The sequence below is a fragment of the Triticum urartu genome, chromosome 5 (assembly GCF_003073215.2).
Source record: "Triticum urartu cultivar G1812 chromosome 5, Tu2.1, whole genome shotgun sequence".
Lineage (NCBI taxonomy): Eukaryota > Viridiplantae > Streptophyta > Magnoliopsida > Poales > Poaceae > Triticum > Triticum urartu.
This window is the reverse complement of record NC_053026.1, coordinates 655,866,441-655,889,051: the sequence shown is the minus strand read 5'-3', so window position 1 is coordinate 655,889,051 and position 22,611 is coordinate 655,866,441. Positions and strand designations below refer to the sequence as shown.

General features: G+C 47.3%; 1 protein-coding gene across 1 annotated transcript; it reads left to right on the top strand.

Moving 5' to 3' along the window:
- The first annotated feature begins 12,269 nt into the window (after positions 1–12,269).
- LOC125511650 lies at positions 12,270–15,186 on the top strand. The gene is made up of 4 exons (XM_048677077.1): positions 12,270–12,688; positions 12,777–12,922; positions 13,863–14,038; positions 14,126–15,186. The coding sequence occupies exons 1-4, from the start codon at positions 12,443–12,445 to the stop codon at positions 14,605–14,607; spliced, it is 1,050 nt and encodes a 349-aa protein (XP_048533034.1). The 5' UTR covers positions 12,270–12,442; the 3' UTR covers positions 14,608–15,186.
- Positions 15,187–22,611: the final 7,425 nt, after the last annotated feature.

Sequence of the window (22,611 nt, the reverse complement as noted above, 5' to 3'; positions counted from 1 at the left end):
GTCCTCCGCCGTAGCTGCAGCTCCAGGGCCTCTGAGGCCGCCCTTCGCCTATTCGCCGACGACATGGAGGCCGCAGGCTCCATCGAGAGCCCTAGGCGCACGCGATGGGTGGCGGCCGGCCGGCTTCGCTTCGCGGCCGTCCTCATACTAGTAATGAATGTTTATACCAAAATAATCTAGTTCACATTACCATGTGATTAACACTCGATGAGTTCTGGGTTTGAACATGTTATGCTTGTGAGAGATGTTATAGTCAACAGGTCTGAATCTTTCAGATCCGTATGTACTTCGCAAATCTCTATGTCATCTTGTAGATGCAGCTACTACGCTATATTTGGAGCCATTTCAAATAACTGTTCTACTTGGAGCTATTCTAAATTGTTGCTCCATTATACGTATCCGGTATCTCTACTCAGAGCTATCCGGATAGGTGTTAAGCTTGCATCGACGTAACTCTTTACGTCGAACTCTTTATCACCTCCATAACCGAGAAACATATCCTTATTCCTCTAAGGATAATTTAGACCGCTATCTGGTGATCTACTCCTAGATTACCATTGTACCCTCTTGCCAGATATGTGGCAAGGCACACATCAGGTGCGGTACATAGCATGGCATACCGTATAGAGCCTATGACAAAAGCATAGGGGACGACCTTCGTCCTTCCTCTTTCTTCTGCCGTGGTTAAGCTTTAAGTCTTAACTTCATACCTTACAACTCAGGCAAGAACTCCTTCTTTGACTGGTCCATCTTGAACACCTTCAAGATCATGTCAAGGTATGTGCTCATTTGAAAGTACCATTAAGAATTTTGACCTATCCTTATAGATCTTGATGCTCAATGTTCAAGTAGCTTAATCCAGACTTTCCATTGAAAAATACTTTCCAAATAACCCTATATGCTTTCCAGAAATTCTACGTCATTTCTGATCAACAATATGTCAACATATATTTATCAGAAATTCTATAGTGCTCCCACTCACTTCTTTGGAAATACAAGTTTCTCATAAACTTTGTATACACCCAAAACTTTGATCATCTTATCAAATCATACATTCCAACTCCGAGATGCTTACTCCAGTCCTTAGAAGGATTGCTGGAGCTTTGCATACTTATTAGCACCTTTCAGGATTAACAAAACCTTCCGGTTGTATCACATACAACCTTTCCTCAAAAATCGTCGAGGAAACAATGGTTTTTGGCATCCTATCTGCAAGATTTCACAAATAATGCAGTAATTGCTAATATAATTCCAACAGACTCTTAGCATCGCTACGAGTGAGAAAGTCTCATCGCAGTCAACTCCTTGAACTTGTCGGAAAACATCTTAACGACAAGTCGAGCTTTCTTAATGGTGATACCTACCATCATTGTCCGTCTTCCTTTTAAAATCCATCTGTACTCAATAGCATTACGATCATCGAGCCGTTCTGCCAAAGTCTACACTTTGTTTTCATACATGGATCCTCTCTCGGATTTTATGGCCTCGAGCCATTTACCGGAATCCGGGCCCACCATCACTTCTCCATAGCTCGTAGGTTCATTGTTGTCTAGCAACATGACTTCCAAGACAGGATTACGTACCACTCTGAAGTAGTATGCATCCTTGTCATCCCACGAGGTTTGGTAGTGACTTGATCTGAAGTTTCATGATCACTATCATAAGCTTCCACTTCAATTGGTGTAGGTGCCACAGGAACAACTCCCTGTGCTCTGCCACACACTAGTTGAAGAGACGGTTCAATAACCTCATCAAGTCTCCACCATCCTCCCACTCAATTCTTTCGAGAGAAACTTTTCCTCGAGAAAGGACCCGATTCTAGAAACAATCCCTTATTGCTTTCGAATCTGAGACAGGAGGTATACCCAACTGTTTTGGGTGTCCTATGAAGATGCATTTATCCGCTTTGGGCTCGAGCTTATCAGCCTGAAACTTTTTCACGTAAGCGTCGCAGCCCCAAACTTTTAAGAAATGACAGCTTAGGTTTCTCTAAACCATAGTTCATATGGTGTCATCTCATTGGAATTACATGGTGCCCTATTTAAAGTGAATGTGGTTGTCTCTAATGCCTAACCCATAAACTATCATGGTAATTCGATAAGAGACATCATGGTATGCATCATACCCAATAGGGTGCAGTTATGATGTTCGGACACACCATCACACTACGGTGTTCCAGGCTGTATTAGTTGTGAAACAATTTCCACAATGTCTTAATTCTGTGCCAAACTCGTAATTCAGATATTCATCTCTATGATCATATCATAGATATTTTATCCTCTTGTCACGACGATCTTTCAACTTCACCCTGAAATTACTTGAACCTTTCAATAATTCAGACTCGTGATTCATCAAGTAAATATAGTCAACATCTACTCAAATCATCTGTGAAGTAAGAACATAACGATATCCACTACATGCCTCAGCACTCATTGGATTGCACACATCAAAATGTATTACTTCCAACAAGTTGCTTTCTAGTTCCATTTTACTGAAAACGAGGCTTTCAGTCATCTTGCCCATGTGGTATGATTTGCATGTCTCAAGTGATTCAAAATCAAGTGAGTCCAAACGGTCCATTTGCATGGAGTTTCTTCATGCATATACACCAATAGACATGGTTCGCATGTCTCAAACCTTTCAAAACAAGTGAGCCCAAAGATCCATCAACATGGAGCTTCTTCATGCGTTTTATACCGATATGACTTACGTGGCAGTGCCACAAGTAGGTGGTGCTATTACTATCTTTTGGCATGAACATGTGTATCACTACGATCGAGATTCAATAAACCATTCATTTCAGGTGTAAGACCATTGAAGGTATTATTCAAACAAACAGAGTAACCATTATTCTCTTTAAATGAATAACCGTATTGCGATAGACATAATCCAATCATGTCTATGCTCAACGCAAACACCAATCTCGATGGTAGAGGGAGCGTACGATATTTGATCAACCTTGGAAATACTTCCAACACATATCGTCATCTCACCTTTAGCTAGTCTCCGTTTATTCCGTAGCTTTTATTTCAAGTTACTAACACTTAGCAACCGAACCGGTATCTAATACCCTGGTGCTACTAGGAGTACTAGTAAAGTACACATTAACATAATACATCCAATATGCTTCTATCGACCTTGCCAGCCTTCTTATCTACCAAGTATCTAGGGTAATTCTGCTCCAGTGGCTGTTCCCTTTATTACAGAAGCACTTAGTCTCGGGTTTGGGTTCAACCTTGGGTTTCTTCACTAGAGCAGCAGCTGATTTGCCGTTTCATGAAGCATCCCTTTTTGCCCTTGCCCTTCTTGAAACTAGTGGTTTCACCAGCCATCAACAATAGATGCTCCTTCTTGATCTCTACTTTTGTGGTGTCAAACATCGCGAATATCTCAAGGATCATAATATATGTCCCTGATATATTATAGTTCATCACGAAGCTCAAGCAGCTTGGTGGTAATGACTTCGGAGAACCATCACTATTTCATCTGGAAGATCAACTCCCACTCGATTCAAGCGATTGTTGTACTCAGACAATCTGAGGACAAGTTCAACAATTGAGCTTTTCTCCCTTAGTTTGCAGGCTAAGAAAATCGTCGGAGGTCTTATACCTCTTGACGTGGGCACGAGCCTGAAATCCCAATTTCAGCCCTCGAAACATCTCATATGTTTTGCGACGTTTCAAAACGTCTTCGGTGCCTCAACTCTAAGTCGTTTAACTGAACTATCACGTAGTTATCAAAATGTGTATGTCAGATGTTCGCAACATCCATAGACAACGTTCGAGGTTCAGCACACTGGGCGGTGCATTAAGGACATAAGCCTTCTATGAAGCAATGAGGACAAACCTCAGTTTACGGACCTAGTCCGCATAATTACTACTATCAACTTTCAACTAAATTTTCTCTAGGAACATATCTAAACAGTAGAACTGAAGCGCGAGCTACGACATAATTTGCGAAGACCTTTTGACTATGTTCAGGATAATTAAGTTCATCTTATGAACTCCCACTCAGATAGACATCCCTCTAGTCATCTAAGTGATTACATGATCCGAGTCAACTAGGCCGTGTCCGATCATCATGTGAGACGGACTAGTCAACATCGGTGAACATCTTCATGTTGATCGTATCTTCTATATGACTCATGCTCGACCTTTCGGTCTCTTGTGTTCCGAGGCCATGTCTGTACATGCTAGGCTCGTCAAGTTAACCTAAGTGTTTCGCATGTGTTCCGAGGCCATGTCTGTATATGCTAGGCTCGTCAACACCTGTTGTATTCGAACGTAAGAATCTATCACACCCGATCATCACATGGTGCTTCGAAACGACGAACTTTCGCAACGGTGCACAGTTAGGGGGAACACCTTCTTGAAATTTTAGTGAGGGATCATCTTATTTACTACCGTCGTTCTAAGCAAATAAGATGTATAAACATGATAAACATCACATGTAATCAAATAGTGACATGATATGGCCAATATCATATTGCTCCTTTTGATCTTCATCTTCGGGGCTCCATGATCATCATCGTCACCGGCATGACACCATGATCTCCATCATCGTGTCTCCATGAAGTTGCCTCGCCAACTATTACTTCTACTACTACAGCTAACGGTTAGCAATAAAGTAAAGTAATTACATGACGTTTATGTTGACACGCAGGTCATAAATAAATTAAGACAACTCCTATGGCTCCTGCCGGTTGTCATACTCATCGACATGCAAGTCGTGATTCCTATTACAAGAACATGATCATCTCATACATCACATATATCATTCATCACATCCTTTGGCCATATCACATCACATAGCATACCCTGCAAAAACAAGTTAGACGTCCTCTAATTGGTGTTTGCATGTTTTACGTGGCTGCTATGGGTTTCTAGCAAGAACGTTTCTTACCTACGCAAAAACCACAACGTCATATGCCAATTGCTATTTACCCTTCATAAGGACCCTTTTCATCGAATCCGATCCGACTAAAGTGGGAGAGACAGACACCCGCTAGCCACCTTATGCAACTAGTGCATGTCAGTCGGTGGAACCAGTCTCACGTAAGCGTACGTGTAAGGTCGGTCTGGGCCGCTTCATCCCACAATGCCACCGAATCAAGATTGGACTAGTAACGGCAAGATAATTGAAACAAAATCAACGCCCACAACTACTTTGTGTTCTACTCGTGCATAGAAACTACGCATAGACCTAGCTCATGATGCCACTGTTGGGGAACGTAGCATGAAATTCAAAATTTTCTACGCATCACCAAGATCAATCTATGGAGTCATCTAGCAACGAGGGAGGAGTGGATCTACATACCCTTGTAGATCGCGCGCGGAAGCGTTCAAGAGAACGGGGTTGATGGAGTCATACTCGTCGTGATCCAAATCACCGATGATCCTAGCGCCGAACGAACGGCACCTCCGCGTTCAACACACGTACGGAGCAGCGACGTCTCCTCCTTCTTGATCCAGCAAGGGGGGAGGAGAGGTTGATGGAGATCCAGCAGCACGACGGCATGATGGTGGAAGTAGCGAGATTCCAACAGGGCTTCGCCAAGCGCTGCGGGAGGAGGGAGATGTGTCATGGGAGGGAGAGGGAGGCGCCAGGGCTTAGGTGCGGCTGCCCTCCCTTTCCCCCACTATATATAGGGCCAAGGGAGAGGGGGCGCAGCCTTGGCCCTTCCTCCAAGGAAGGGTGCGGCCAGGGAGGAGTCCCTCCTCCCCAAGGCACCTAGGAGGTGCCTTCCCCTTTTAGGACTCTTCCTTTCCCTTATCTCTTGGCGCATGGGCCTCTTGGGGCTGGTGCCCTTGGCCCATATAGGCCAAGGCGCACACCCCTACAGCCCATGTGCCCCCCCGGGGCAGGTGGACCCCCTTGGTGGACCCCCGGACCCCTTTCGGCACTCCCGGTACAATACCGATAATGCGTGAAACTTTTCCGGCGACCAAAACAAGACTTCCCATATATAAATCTTTACCTCCGGACCATTCCGGAACTCCTCGTGACGTCCGGGATCTCATCCGGGACTCCGAACAACTTTCAGGTTACCGCATACTAATATCTCTATAACCCTAGCGTCACTGAATCTTAAGTGTGTAGACCCTATGGGTTCGGGAGACATGCAGACATGACCGAGATGACTCTTCGGTCAATAACCAACAGCGGGATCTGGATACCCATGTTGTCTCCCACATGTTCCACGATGATCTCATTGGATGAACCATGATGTCAAGGACTTAATCAATCCCGTATACAATTCCCTTTGTCTAGCGGTACGATACTTGCCCGAGATTCGATCGCCGGTATCCCGATACCTTGTTCAATCTCGTTACTGGCAAGTCTCTTTACTCGTTTCGTAACACATCATCCCGTGATCAACTCCTTGGTCACATTGTGCACATTATGATGATGTCCTACCGAGTGGGCCCAGAGATACCTCTCCGTTTACACGGAGTGACAAATCCCAGTCTCAATTCGTGCCAACCCAACAGACACTTTCAGAGATACCTGTAGTGTACCTTTATAGCCACCCAGTTACGTTGTGACGTTTGGCACACCCAAAGCACTCCTACGGTATCCGGGAGTTGCACAATCTCATGGTCTAAGAAAATGATACTTGACATTAGAAAAGCTTTAGCATACGAACTACATGATCTTGTGCTAGGCTTAGGATTGGGTCTTAGTCCATCACATCATTCTCTTAATGATGTGATCCCGTTATCAATGACATCCAATGTCCATGGTCAGGAAACCGTAACCATCTATTGATCAACGAGCTAGTCAACTAGAGGCTTACTAGGGACATGGTGTTGTCTATGTATCCACACATGTATTTGAGTTTCCTATCAATACAATTCTAGCATGGATAATAAACGATTATCATGAACAAGGAAATATAATAATAACTAATTTATTATTGCCTCTAGGGCATATTTCCAACAGAGGAAGAGGGACATAGGTTCGTAGGTTTCAGTCACGCTGGTTTTTCTTGCTTGTTTCTTTTGTGCGTGCAGAATTGTGGGGAATCCTCGGGGATTGTGCGATCGAGGTTTGGGAGTAGGAAGCAAAGATACCACCTACCAACTGAGTAGAGATCAGAAAAGGTAAGAATCAACGTGTTAGGAAAGTTAGGATTTGAATTGATTTCCATGAAAATGGGTTTTATTGTTTGTAACGTGATATCAATACCTGCCCGTTTGTGACATGCCTACCAACTGAGTAGAGATTAGAAAAGGTAAGAACCAATGTGTTAGGAAATTAGGATTTGAATTGATTTTCATGAAAATGGGTTTTATTGTTTGTAACATGATATCAATACCTGCCCGTTTGTGACATGCATGGTTAGGAAAGTTTGCAAATGTTAAGAAAATTTTTAATGAGAGAGTGAAAAAAAATCACCGTGAGGATATAATAATAGAAGGTGAGACAAAAATAAACCAGACGAAAAAAACGACGAAAAAAATCTACGAAGGTTAACCTACGAAAAATAACCGGACGAAAATGATGGGACGAAAATTAACCGGCGGAGACTACCAACTGTTCCATTAGGAATAGAGATACCAGATAGAAAAAACAATGAACACATAGGACCGCCTGTCATCAAGTCGCCCGTTGTGTTCTCGTGTGCTCTCATGCGTGCCTATTTTTCTGGTTCATCGATTGACCTCGGCGGAATACATCCACCTGATAGCTTGCTAGCTAGCCTTGCTACTAGTTGATACGTACGTGAGTTGGCCAAAAGCATCGGCTAGCTAAAACGCATCAGAAGCAAGCTTGTGTACGTGTACGTCCTCAACGGAAAGCACTCGTCCAGGCAAAGTTGTACAGACTGGACCAAAGCCAACAATTGATATCAGAGCCCAAATAAGGTACAAATTTTGATGGACTCACAGGTTGTCTGGTTGATAGGCTGAAAACATTGGTGTTAGCGAGCCAATGATGCCCGATGTGTGAAGGGGAAAAATTGTTGGGTTTAGTCCCACATCGGTTGTGGGGGAGGCGGGGGGGGGGGGGGGGGGGGGGGGGGGGGGGGGGGGGGGGGGGGGGGGGAGTGTCCCCTCCTATTAGGCTAGTTTTTTGGGGTGAGTGGCCTAAGGCCTCTCATATGTCTGTGCTGCTCTTCGGTTGGGCTTGGTTGGCACATATGGATCGGAAACGCTAGTGTTAGCGGACCTGAAATTGCGTAACAGTGCTAGCGTTCTGCTATGTGCATGCTCTTAGCCACACAGACTTCTCCATCGCATCAACATACAGGAAACTTGTAATCCTGGCTGTGGGGCTTGGTCGGGAGCAAGGGATGATGGTGTTATTGCTGGTCTGGCCACCTATACCATCATCTTCAGCGTAGTCAAGATGTCTGGAGAAGTGATGCAGAATGCCAAGATAGGTTACATGACACTGACATCATCGCGGTCAATGGTCGTGAGCCAGCTAATCGGCACAACCATGGGCTGCATCATCACCCCCGCCATCTTCTAGATATTGTGTCAGCCTTATCGTCGTCCGTTTTGTAGCTGCCATCACTGTCAACGTGGGCAGAGACCTTTTGAGCTCACATTTTGCGAGGTTCTTCTCGCTGCCGATGGCCATGGTGATCCCTTTGTACGCCGACTCCAGGTTTTCCATTGACATGTTCATCGAGAGCCTATTGTTAGGTGTGTGGGACAACATGGACGGTGCAAATGCCAAGGAGTTACCCCCAACCTTAGGAAAATGGTGAAGGAAGTATTTTTAGAGGGCTTAGATGAGAACAAAATTTTCATTTGACCCCCTCAAGTCTCTATGTTTTGCCATTTGCCCCCTAAACTTTCTGTCTAGCCCCGTCACTAGTTAGTAGATAGCACCCACTATTGTATCCGGGCTACTTTGTGGCGTTGGACTATGGATGATTCCTCACTCGGTACTCGCACTCATGGGAATAAAGCATGATCTGCATGGATTTTTTTTGTCACATTCGACCAACGTCGAGGTGGAAATATTCCTCAAACAACACTAGTCTTGTTTCTTCTTGTGGAAAAAATCCTCAAACTGCACAAAGTCTGTTTGGTATTTGGATGCCAAAGGAGGAGATGGACGAGTTCAATAATATTTTCCTGGGTCATTATATGGGTAATTGCTGAATTCTTTTCAAGCCACTCTCTTATTAGTATCTTATAAGGCTTCGAAAGCTCTATTATCTATGGTATCTTTCCGTACTATGTTTGTGGGTGTGTGAACTTATGATGCTCAAGTATTTTATTTATATTGTGTGCAAAATTGTTTCTTAAGTTCATTATGTTTATCTTAGTTTGGTGTACAAAGTTGTTATCATGTCACGTCATATATCTTTATTCAATATATATGATGAGCTCTTATCAACTCTATATGCACGCACTTTGTATTCATCAGAAACTTATATTGGTTGCACCATTCCAGAAGAACTAATAATATTAGGATATTAATTCCTTTGTTACAAATGACAACAAATCATGATTTTTTTTCATAGAAATTCTACCCTCTAGTTTTTTGTGACATTTTCCCATTATTCTGAACTTGGCCTGAACTCTAACCAATGTCGAATAGCAACACGTGGTACAAAATTGCCAAAAGAAACTTGCATTTGCGAAAAGGTTCCACATGATTCTTTTTTTAGGGTACAGTTTCATAGGTTTTGGTTCTATAAAATGGAACACATGTAAACCCATGTTCTAGTTTAGCATTCGAGAAGTAGAAAAACTATGTATTTTTCTGCACGCAAACTTTGCCGATAAACAGGGGGGGGGGGCTAAAATGAAAAGGTTTTTAACATGTTATATCTTTGTATCATCGAAACGAACAACTTCGATGTTTGGTTCATCTTCATCGAGATCGTATGCAACCTCGGGAGCCAAAACAACGTGCTGGTGAAGTTTGCCCCGGGATATTATTTACCATTTTGCAGGCCCATTTGCTCCCCCAAGATGACCTCTGATGGAACATGCCTCAAAGCCTCAAAGGGCAATTGTTCACTGTGTCGAGCTAAACAATTTCTTTTTTGACGTCATCACGATCGGAGATCCTATGCGACTTGTACAAGGCATCAAAGTGAGCTACTTTATATATTCCGAACTAGGAAGTTCCGGATAAAATAGAGTTTGCATGCGCTGCGCCCCAAAAACTGGAATTTGCGTGTCCGAATTCAATCTCAAGGCGACCTGGAAAGAAAAAGGTCTGGTGGATTCTTCATTGTTTTAAGCTGAACAAGTTTTCTTTTGAGACCATCGCCATCCAAAGTCATACACGGCCTACAAGAGCAACGGAAGAGGGCTACTTGATATATTGTTAGCCCGGAAGTTAGAGCCCTCCTTGCCCGATTTAGGTAAAGTCTTGATGATTTGAACGGGATTTGACTCCTTTTCTTTTACGAGAAGCCCAACCGCTTCTTATATGGGCTGAGTATGATGAGTGCCGGTCAATAGCCTTTTTTGTATGAGCCAAGTATGGTGAGTGTCGGTCAGTGTAGTGCTTGTGGCTGATTTGTCAGGTCTGATTGGGTAACTCTTTTTTGTCGGATAGACCTTGGGGATGGACATGAAGGCTCCGGTTGCAGATGATCTGAGTCCAGTTGCTTTCCGGCGAGCTCGCCGGAGTGCAGACTACCACCGGAAAGCTAGCTAGGATAGGAGATGATGGGGGGTGGCGAGTGATGCACCGACGGTCGGGCAATGTGAGTCAGCGTCGGAGGCGCATCGAGGAAAGGAACAGGTCACATGCCCCAGACCAAATCGTACGTACGCACGTGGGGCCCACAGCACTGACCGATCGAGACGGCGAACGGAGCGCCGACACGCGTAGCCCTGCCGCTGCGACCACCATGCGCCCGCCGCTCACGCACGCACGCTCCAAAGCCAAAGGAAAAAACACACCCCGCCCAAAGTAAGGACGGACGCTCGCCGGAATGGCGTTCGAGTGCTCGCTCGCTTGCTTGCTTGACCAAGCCGAAAAAGACGCCTGCGCGCGCGTCCTCATCATACGACCGCCGCTTCCGGGAAACAAGAGCAAAATAACACGTTGCTTCCTCCCTCCCGGCCGCACTCGCGTCCATCGCCGGCTCCTGCCCGTGGCGTGCTTTTCTTTTTGATTGAGGGTGGTGCCCGTGCCGTGTTGGACCTAGCCATAGCCATAACATGGTGAGACGCGCAAACCAATCTATGGTTGAATGGTTTAGAGTATTTCTAACCGATCCCTGCATCAACCTAATGGAGTAAATTTAGTTTTTTACTCTACTATTTCTCGCCAAAAAAAATGTTTGATCTAGGCGATCCCCTACCATGTCGCGATGGCTCGGCTTAATTTCCGCTTCGGCACACGTCCAGTCCACCTTGTCCCGATGAAGGTGGGAGGGGTGACCTCGGTTATGGCGCCGGAGGACTGCGAGACGAGGGAGCGCCTCGAGGCCTACATGAAAGAGCTCCGTTGGCAGTACCCGGAGCTCGTGGAGGCGGAGCGGATGATCTTTGCCGATGCGAAGGGTGGTGAGGTTATCTTGCTCTTCTCCAACGATGAGGTCGAAGGCGGCGAGGATGAAGAGATCGACGTCGACGAGTGAAGGAGTGTCTTCCCCGACAACGGCACTGCCCCGGACCCGGCTCGCAGCACACCGTACCTGACGAGGAAGGATTGACTCAGCCTCCACATCGACCGAAAGTAGTTTAGTTGCTTAAGTTTAGTTTAAATTTATGTTTTATGTTCGGTTGTGTAAAACTATGTATGTTTATGTTTGAATGCATGATACTTTTCGTTTAAATTGCTTTGAACTTGATCTAAGTGAATTTTACTCCGTTAAGTTTAGGAGATCGGCTAGAAACGACCAAAAATTAGTGGAGCATTAAGGTGTTTATTATTTTGTTAAATCTTAGGGGATCAGCTAGAGATGTCCCTAGAGAACAGCGATATTTCTTGTCCACCAAAGTTCAAGTACCAAACATGACATCCTTCCAGCGGCGCGTTCAATAGAAAGAGGCATTTCCATCAACAACCAAGATGATTTGTCGGTCCAATCTCTCAAAAATGATTACAGAGGCATCGCGTGCATATGTATGTTCATAGAGAGAGTGCATATGCGCATGCGTACCGTGTTTTAAAAAAAAGGCGAGACGCGTGGAAGGCGACACCATCACGCGACGCCACGAGCCACGAGGTGGGCCTTGGGTGGCCGGGTCGTCTCATCGCTTGCGCGTGCGTGCACCCGAACCAACCTGTGACCCAAGCGAAGCGACCCGAATGGAATCGAACCGGAGTGACAACACTCCAGCTGGGGGGATGCCCGCGCCGCGCCGCTCGCGCTTTATTTGTTTCCCATTCCCCCGGCGCCCCCATTCGTCTCGCCTCGCCTCGCCTCCCGCGGCAGGCTCGCCACCGACGACGCGCGCCACCCCCCAATAATAGGCGCCGGATCGGGCGAGGGCCACGGAGCGAGCGAGCCATGGGCGTCCACGCGGCGCCCTTCCCCTTCCCCCTTCCCCGCCGGGAGGAGGACGACGCCGACGACGACACCATCGTCCTCGGCCGAGGCGGCGACCGCTGGGGCGCCGCCGCGATGCCGGCGGAGGACGAGGCGGTAGAGCAGTCGCCCACGCCGCCGCCCATCTCCTCCTGCGGCCGCTACATCCTGCACCGCGTCTGCCGCTTCGACACGCTCGCCGGCGTCGCCATCAAGTACGGCGTCGAGGTAATCTCAATCAATTCATTCATTCAACGCACGCACGCGATTTCTTTTCCGATCGAAACGCTCATCCGTTCATCGATTTGGTTCGCAGGTGGCTGACGTGAAGCGGGTGAACGGCCTCACCGCCGACCTGCAGATGTTCGCGCACAAGACGCTGCGGATCCCGCTCCCCGGCCGCCACCCCCCCGCCCAACATTCCCCTCCCTCCTCCTCCCCGGCCGCCGCCGCCGCCGCAAGGTACCCCCTTCCCTTCCCCCTTTTCCCCTTTCCTCGATTAGATTATACAGTTTCCAGCCGGAAGATGGATGGATTACGCCCGCCAGATTACCACTTTCCACTTGGCAGATGGAGCCTCACCTAATTCCTCCGTCTCACTCCCCTGTCTCGTCTGAACCCACGGCCGGGCGACTCGTTCTGAATCCTGACCAGTTCCAGGAGAAAATTTCTTCAGATTTGCCACCGACTATTCCCCTTTTCTCATGTTAGAATTTGGCAATGTCCCACCATGATCTGCGGCAAAGAAGCAGGTCAAAATCCAGCGAGGTAGGCAGGTTCGGCCACTCGAAGTCACTGTTGACCGTCGACAGGGATGCACACCTACATTGACATCGACACCTTTTGGTAGTGGCAAGTGGCGAATGCCAAATGTGCTCTGCTTTTTCTGAACCTTCCAAAGGGGCCGGCCGGTCTACGCCCACTCGGTTGCAAGTGCCGCACGGTGGTGGTGGGAACAACCAGAGAGAGCCAACGCGCAAAGGAAGAAATTGGGATCTAGCCTGTGGAGTGGACGCATGACAGGTGTATCACACTCCACATGCCCGCACAGTTGCACTCACCGCCCACTGCCCACACCACACATGTCCTGCTTGGACTCGCACATAGTTACAATACAAAAACATAATCATGGCGGCACCGACAGACCGCAAGTAGGATTTCTGTAGCAAGTGTATTTTATCTCCAGCTGAATTTTATTGTATACTACACAGTATGAGATTCTTGGTACACATTCATACTGTAGTACTTCCCTAGTTGGTGTTTCTTGTTTAATGATCACACCATGTGAGTGCTGACTTCTCTGCTGGTACACATGGATCTGAAGAAGATCGGTGGTGGACTTCCTTGCTGGCCGGTACACTTCATGCTCTGCCTGGGATATAACAATTAAGATTTGTTTCAGGGAATGGACTACGCGCCGGCCTCCCAAAAATGCCGCTGCCTTGGACCCGTTCCAGAAACCGCCGCGCAGCACGGTTTCGCCGTCCATGAGCCTGTTGCAGGGATACTACGGTCTCACGCCACCTCCCAAGCGGGACCTGACAGACGAAGGCACCGAAATGGCGACGTCTGTCAAAGGTAAAAGAAACCATCCCCTGTTTGCTTGGATGATGATTAGCAATTCCTCTGCTGTCTGCTGATTTCTGAATCTTAACCAACCTGCAGGCCAGCACAGGAAAGCGAGAAGCATATCAACCGGCTTCCCTGGTGTAAACGGGGATGCCGGCTGGGCGACGGATGACGCTGAAAAGCATATAAGGCGGCGCCAGAAAGCCGATCTCGAGCTGACAACGATGAGGGAGGACAATGGCGGTGCCCTGTTGCCGAGGACCGGGGAAGGCTTGGCGCTGAGGCCAAAGTCGGGAAGTCGGCCAGACATGAATAACAGCCAGCAGGATCTCATCGCGGCAGGGTTCGTGCCTTCGTATGGCGATGGGCTGCTCGCCGTCAGGAAATCGTCCAGCACCCCTGAGTTCCAGGACTCAGACAACAACATTGCTTCCGTGTGGCTGAGCAAGTGGAACCTGAAACCAGACGCCTTCGCGGTGCCTCTCCCGATCCTGCTCCTGGACAGCCTTCCGAAGCCGCTCTTCGACAGTCTTCCGAAGCCCATTGCTGCATGGAGGAACAAGGCAGCCCGGGATTAACATCCAAGGCTCACAGCTCATCGATACAACGCCTTTTAATTTATTGATCGGTGTACACCGGTGATTGTAGTCCAGGTGCAAGAAGGGGTGATGAGTTCGCTTACATTGTCTGGTTCGGGAGTACGTTTACATGGTCCGGTTTGGACGGTGGACATTGTCGCGACCGAGAGGTGCGCTTCTTCTTCTTCTTCTTCCATGAGCTACAGAGATGATGCTGAAAAGACAGAGTTGGATACAGTGATACAATAGCTCTACATATACATAGTGTACTGAACCTGCTGCGCCGCAGCGATGGCGGCAGCAGGAGCAGTTTGTTTCCTTTTTATGAGTTGTTTGAGGATATATTCTTTGTCTTTTGTACGCGACGCAGAACTGCAGATAGACAACATACATATAGGAGGATCGAAGGGAAACGAGAGGCAGTATGTACGTACACTAATGAAGGAGAATGGACTTTGTTAGTGCTTGTGTGTTACTCTTAGTCGAGGATTTGTCATCCCAACTCTGTTCTTGAGCATATTACCTGTAAAATAGCGCAGGATTTATGAAATATATACATCTACATGTGCTTATAATCAACTGAAGGCCGCAGAATAACTTGTTGCAAACTACACCGCATGCGGAAACAATCGAGATCAGCACATGAACTAGTATATGTATCATCAATTTCAAGTATTATATCTGAGTTTGCTGTTAAGTTGCACTCAGCAGTCCAAAAACCATCTTAGTCATAACAACAATAGAAATATCCTTTCTGGCGATAGTTATCATAGTAGCAGATATTGTTCCAAACTTACAGTTGCAGGGCAAACACAACTTAAGGTACCAAACTTGTTCTGCTTTGGAGAGAACCACATCTGGAATTACAATGCATCAGTGATGTCGCTGATCATCGAGAAGATGAATCTCAGCACTTGCGAGCATAATTGGTTTGCTACCAATATTTGGTATTGCCAATATTTGGCTAGCCAACATTTGGCAAAATCAAAAGTTGCCGACATTTGGCAACTTCTTGTGAGATAGGCAATGAAAATTGACAAGCAACCAATCTCTAGCATGGTGATCTGCAAGCTTTCAACCTCACGTAGTCACGTGTCTCATCGAGTGTCTCCAGAGGTTATATACGTATGGATCATGTAATCTCATGAACTCCCAAAATCTAGGAACACAGCATGATTCACCAGATAACGGCAGTTGGAATGATAATACCAGACTCACTCACTCACTCCCCCCCCCCCCCCCCCCCCCCCCCCAATTTTAGGATCGGACCCTCCCTTGTCGCTCACGTGGGCGACGGGGAGGGCGCTGCCAGCACCCTCCTCTCCCTCCCTCATCCCTCGCCACCGCCAGAGGACGCGGCCAGACAAAGCCTGGCCGGCGGCGGTGGCGGCGGGGAATTTCGTCTTCTTGCGCAAGGCCTCTGCCACGGGGCAGCGCGCATGGGCCGGGATAGCGCGATGGCGAGGGTCGCAGTGATGCGGCATCGGATCCCCACGGTGGCGGCGCACGACGGGCTTCGAGGTAGCAGATCATGCATGCGAGAGGGTGGCGGTGGATCGGGATCCGCCCGATAGGGCGCCCGTCTTCAGCCGGTGACGCGGGCCGGTGTCCTCCGCCGTGGCGCCGATGGAATCGGCATGGTAGAGGCAGCGGTGTGGTGGTGGTCCTAGTGCTCTTATCACATCACAACAACGTTCTACATGATCGGTCCTCCTAGATCTGGTTGTGTGCTGCTACTGAGAGGAATTGATCACTATGGCGAGGCCTTTGTTTTTCCCCTTTTTTTTGTTTTTTGGGTTCTGTGCATCCCGGATGTCTTTGAGATATCTTGTTGGTGCAGAGGCTGGGTGTCATTGGTACCTTTGCAATAATAATATATTCCTTTTTTTTAAAAGAACATAACATGAACAATATTTGATCCATGAATGCACGAGGGGTACTTCATACAGCTAGCCAAATCATCAATACCGATACATAGCTGCTACCACAAAACCCCAGCCTTGAAGGTGGACTACTCTCGCATTACCATGGGAGTAGTAAGGGTTGATGTACCGGTTGAAGATGAAGATTCCCCCTCCGGTGCCAGATCAGGGCTGGAAACAAAGATCGCTTCGGAATGTGAAATGGCAGTGGCGAAAACATGTGTGATAAATCACGAAGTAGGTTTTTGGGGTATCTAATGCCATCGGACACCTGAAGCGCCCACTTAAGACATTGTTATATTTCTAGGTTGTTTCCTAAGAAAATGATTGTATCATATGCATAATAGAGGCATAGGATGCCTCCAAGGGAGACATCAGGACATAACCCTTGAATTTGGTCATGAGTGCCTTAGATAATATATTGGCGACTAGATTAAAAGGAGGGGAGAAAGGGGACCCCTATTCAAAGTTTTTTTTCTTCCACATTATTACCTTCTACGAAAATAGGCATCATGAGTAATTCAGTGAACTTAATAAGTCCATTTCTCACCAAAACTTGAAATTTGAAGAAGCTTGGCCAGGTATTCTAGGCTTACATTGTCAAAAGCTTTTTTGTAGTCAAGATTAATTGAGAACAAGTCCTTTCTCATGAGAGGAATGCATAGAGTATAGAACTTGATGGGCCATGACTACACTTTCTAGTACTAGTAACCGTGTGCAATGCACGTTATATCAAAAAAGATATTCATTGCATTGCACATTAATATTAGGAATGATATTGATTTCACGTTGATATTATGTAGAATATAATTACAAGGTTATATTATAAAACGTATTAATTGCATTACACGTTAATATTAGGAAAGATATTGATTGCAATTGATATTAGGTAGGATATAATTACATGGTTTGCACACAAGTTGATATTAGTTATGATATTAATTACAAGCTAAACAAGTTTAGCGCTAAATACTGGAGCAACATAGACCATTTGATAGACGTGCTTGGATGGGTGAGATGTGTTGGATCTCCTTTTCATATTGGGTATAAATATAGATGAACATACCCTTGATAAATGCAGACTAGTTCTTATTCGCCGATCGGGTGACCAGAAAGAAACTGGCTGTTCACTAACACACCATCTGTCGGGGATATAACCCCGCTATATAACCCGCCCAGGCTAGGGCCGGGTCAAGATGTTGGCGACTTAAGAGCTGGTCCTTGAAGATGGCCCACGACTTGGATGGGCCGCAAGACGACTTAGGAGACGGGCCAGAAGGTGGATTACAAGCCTGTGGACAATGTGTAACCCGGAGGGTTAAGCCGCCATGGATTGTTTGCCTAAGGCGGCTCGTAACATATAAGAGATAGAGTTGGTTACTAGTTTAACCCGACTCGGAGTCCTGTAATCCTCGAGGTCTCGACTTGTGTATATAAAGGCGAGACCCGGCGGCGGCTTAGGGCAAGAAACAATTGATCGAGTACTAGGTCAAGCGTATCCGCTCCCTTGTAATCGATCCCCAATCAATACAACACCAAAGCAGGACGTAGGCTTTTACCTCGATCGCGAGGGGCCGAACCTGGGTAATCTTGTGTCTCTCGTTCCCGATCAACCCCTTCGAGCAATCATCTAAGCGATGGCCTCACGTCTAAATCCTCACACTAGGACATCTGCCGTGACAAATCCATGACAGTTGGCGCCCACCATGGGGCCTGCGCACGGTAGTTATGAGTTCTTAAAGGGCTCTTTCCATGGGATCGAGGGATATGCCATCAGTGCAATGACCAAGAGTCGCCGCGGCAAGCTCTACATCGACGATGCCGGCTGGGGTCCCAAGGTCGACTCAGTCGAGTACGGCTACCGGGTTCCCTTCGGCAAGATGGACGTCTTCATTGGCAAGATTGGTGAATCTGCGCCTGAGCCGAACAACTGCGGTGACATCATCGAGTCGGCCCGACGCACGTTACCCGCCCGGGTCCGACCCGGCCGGAAGCACGTCTTCGTCAGCTTCATGCAAGGTACGTAACTTGCTGATGACTCCGCCTCAGGAGGAGAGACCCTTGTGTGCTCAGAGGATGAGTCTTCAACGGGAGAGTCATAATCAATCTATCAGCTTCAAGACGGCGGGCTTGGGGGCTTTGCCGACAGTGACAGTATTTCGAACCCCTGTGAGCCACCCAGCCAGGTCGCCATCTTCATGGCTGGCACTGCGCCGGTTCAGAACAGCACCATGGTTGGGGCTGCAGCGGCGACTGATCCATCAACATCAAGAGCCGCCAGGCCGCTGGCTCAAATCATGATGGAGTTAATGAATGAGCTATCCACCCTGATGGCGACTTAAGTAACCGCCGCAAATCAGGCGGAACGCAATGCGGAGATTGCCAAGGTGAAGGAGCAGATGCAGAAGGCCCAGGAGGATATGGATGCTGTTCAGGCTAGGATGGCAGCTGAGTCGGAGCGTCTGAAAGCTGAGGCTCTCCGTCTAAGTTTGGATCAAAGTGCTTTGGAAGCTGTTCTCCAGAGAAGGTATCAGTCCCGTTTTCCCTTGTAGTATGAGGGCCGAAATCTCTTCAACTCCCCTAGAACAGGACAGGTTACTCCACAGGAGGCAGCCTGAGCCGAAGGTGCACCAGACCCCGGAGGGGCGGCTTAGCTCTAGTTGCAAGACCCGCCTCGCAGGGGTCAGACTCCGCCTCAAAGTTTTGTCACACCACCGGGTCATTATTCTAACCCGGTGGATAACTGTTGGAAATATGCCCTAGAGGCAATAATAAATTGGTTATTATTATATTTCCTTGTTCATGATAATCGTTTATTATCCATGCTAGAATTGTATTGATAGGAAACTCAGATACATGTGTGGATACATAGACAACACCATGTCCCTAGTAAGCCTCTAGTTGACTAGCTCGTTGATCAATAGATGGTTACGGTTTCCTGACCATGGACATTGGATGTCGTTGATAACGGAATCACATCATTAGGAGAATGATGTGATGGACAAGACCCAATCCTAAGCCTAGCACAAGATCATGTAGTTCGTATGCTAAAGCTTTTCTAATGTCAAGTATCATTTCCTTAGACCATGAGATTGTGCAACTCCCGGATACCGTAGGAGTGCTTTGGGTGTGCCAAACGTCACAACATAACTGGGTGGCTATAAAGGTACACTACAGGTATCTCCGAAAGTGTCTGTTGGGTTGGCATGAATCGAGACTGGGATTTGTCACTCCGTGTAAATGGAGAGGTATCTCTAGGCCCACTCGGTAGGACATCATCATAATGTGCACAATGTGATCAAGGAGTTGATCACGGGATGATGTGTTATGGAACGAGTAAAGAGACTTGCCGATAACGAGATTGAACAAGGTATCGGGATACCGACGATCGAATCTCGGGCAAGTATCGTACCGCTAGACAAAGGGAATTGTATACGGGATTGATTAAGTCCTTGACATCGTGGTTCATCCGATGAGATCATCATGGAGCATGTGGGAGCCAACATGGGTATCCAGATCCCGCTGTTGGTTATTGACCGGAGAGGTGTCTCGGTCATGTCTGCATGTTTCCCGAACCCGTAAGGTCTACACACTTAAGGTTCGATGACGCTAGGGTTATAGGGAATAGATATACGTGGTTACCGAATGTTATTCGGAGTCCCGGATGAGATCCCGGACGTCACGAGGAGTTCCGGAATGGTCCGGAGGTAAAGATTTATATATGGGAAGTCCTGTTTTGGTCGCCGGAAAAGTTGCGGGTTTTATCGGTAATGTACCGGGACCACCGGGAGGGTCCCGGTGGTCCACCAGGTGGGGCCACCAGCCCCGGAGGGCTGCATGGGCCAAGTGTGGGAGGGGACCAGCCCCTGGTGGGCTGGTGCGCCCCCCACCAAGGCCCAAGGTGCAAGGGAGAGTGGAAGGGGGCAAACCCTAGGCTCAGATGGGCCTAAGGCCCACCTAGTGGTGCGCCCCCCTCTCTGCTCCCTTGGCCGCCCCCTAGATGGGATCTAGGGCTGGCCGCCACCCCTAGGGGTGGAAACCTAGGTGGGGGCGCAGCCCCTCCCCTCCCCCTATATATACTCGAGGTTTTGGGCTGTCATAGAGACGATTCAATCTCCTTCTTGGCGCAGCCCTACCCCTCTCCCTCCTCGTCTCTTGCAGTGCTTGGCGAAGCCCTGCTGGAGTACCACGCTCCTCCACCACCACCACGCCATCGTGTTGCTGCTGGATGGAGTCTTCCCCAACCTCTCCTTCTCCCCTTGCTGGATCAAGGCGTAGGAGACGTCACCGGGCTGTACGTGTGTTGAACATGGAGGTGCCGTCCGTTCGGCACTAGGATCATCGGTGATTTGGATCACGACGAGTACGACTCCATCAACCCCGTTCACTTGAACGCTTCCGCTTAGCGATCTACAAGGGTATGTAGATGCACTCTCCTTCCCCTCGTTGCTAGATTACTCCATAGATTGATCTTGGTCATGCGTAGAAAATTTTGAATTTCTGCTACGTTCCCCAACAGTGGCATCATGAGCTAGGTCTATGCGTAGTTACTATGCACGAGTAGAACACAAAGTAGTTGTGGGCGTCGATATTGTCAATTATCTTGCCGTTACTAGTCTTATCTTGATTCGGCGGCATCGTGGGATGAAGCGGCCCGGACCAACCTTACACGTACGCTTACGTGAGACCGGTTCCACCGACTGACATGCACTAGTTGCATAAGGTGGCTGGCGGGTGTCTGTCTCTCCCACTTTAGTCGGATCGGATTCGATGAACAGGGTCCTTATGAAGGGTAAATAGAAATTGGCAATTCACGTTGTGGTTTTGGCGTAGGTAAGAAACGTTCTTGCTAGAAACCTATAGCAGCCACGTAAAAACTTGCAACAACAATTGGAGGACGTCTAACTTGTTTTTGCAGCAAGTGCTTTGTGATGTGATATGGCCAAAGGATGTGATGAATGATATATATGTGATGTATGAGATCATGTTCTTGTAATAGGAATCACGACTTGCATGTCGATGAGTATGACAACCGGCAGGAGCCATAGGAGTTGTCTTTATTTTTTGTATGACCTGCGTGTCATTGAGAAACGCCATGTAAATTACTTTACTTTATTGCTAAACGTGTTAGCCATAGTAGTAGAAGTAATAGTTGGCGAGCAACTTCATGGAGACACGATGATGGAGATCATGATGATGGAGATCATGGTGTCATGCCGGTGACAAGATGATCATGGAGCCCCAAGATGGAGATCAAAGGAGCTATATGATATTGGCCATATCATGTCACTATTATTTGATTGCATGTGATGTTTATCATGTTTTTGCATCTTGTTTACTTAGAACGACGGTAGTAAATAAGATGATCCCTCATAATAATTTCAAGAAAGTGTTCCCCCTAACTGTGCACCGTTGCGACAGTTCGTTGTTTCGAAGCACCACGTGATGATCGGGTGTGATAGATTCCAACGTTCACATACAACGGGTGTAAGACAGATTTACACATGAAAACACTTAGGTTGACTTGACGAGCCTAGCATGTACAGACATGGCCTCGGAACACAGAAGACCGAAAGGTCGAACATGAGTCGTATAGAAGATACGATCAACATGAAGATGTTCACCGATGTTGACTAGTCCGTCTCACGTGATGATCGGACACGGCCTAGTTGACTCGGATCATGTAATCACTTAGATGACTAGAGGGATGTCTATCTGAGTGGGAGTTCATAAGATGAACTTAATTATCCTGAACATAGTCAAAGGTCTTCGCAAATTATGTCATGGCTCGCACTTCAGTTCTACTGTTAAGATATGTTCCTGGAGAAAATTTAGTTGAAAGTTGATAGTAGCAATTATGCGGACTAGGTCCGTAAAGTGAGGATTGTCCTCATTGCTTCATAGAAGGCTTGTGTCCTTAATGCACCGCTCAGTGTGCTGAACCTCGAACGTCGTCTGTGGATGTTGCGAACATCTGACATACACATTTTGATAACTACGTGATAGTTCAGTTAAACGGTTTAGAGTTGAGGCACCGAAGACGTTTTGAAACGTCGCGAAACATATGAGATGTTTTGAGGGC

Excerpts from the sequence above, each read along its gene's own strand:
- LOC125511650 (XM_048677077.1), top strand. The coding sequence starts at position 12,443 with ATGGGCGTCCACGCGGCGCCCTTCCCCTTCCCCCTTCCCCGCCGGGAG. Across the intron at positions 12,689-12,776 it reads CCATCAAGTACGGCGTCGAG|GTGGCTGACGTGAAGCGGGT; the intron begins GTAATCTCAATC and ends TTTGGTTCGCAG. Across the intron at positions 14,039-14,125 it reads AATGGCGACGTCTGTCAAAG|GCCAGCACAGGAAAGCGAGA; the intron begins GTAAAAGAAACC and ends ACCAACCTGCAG.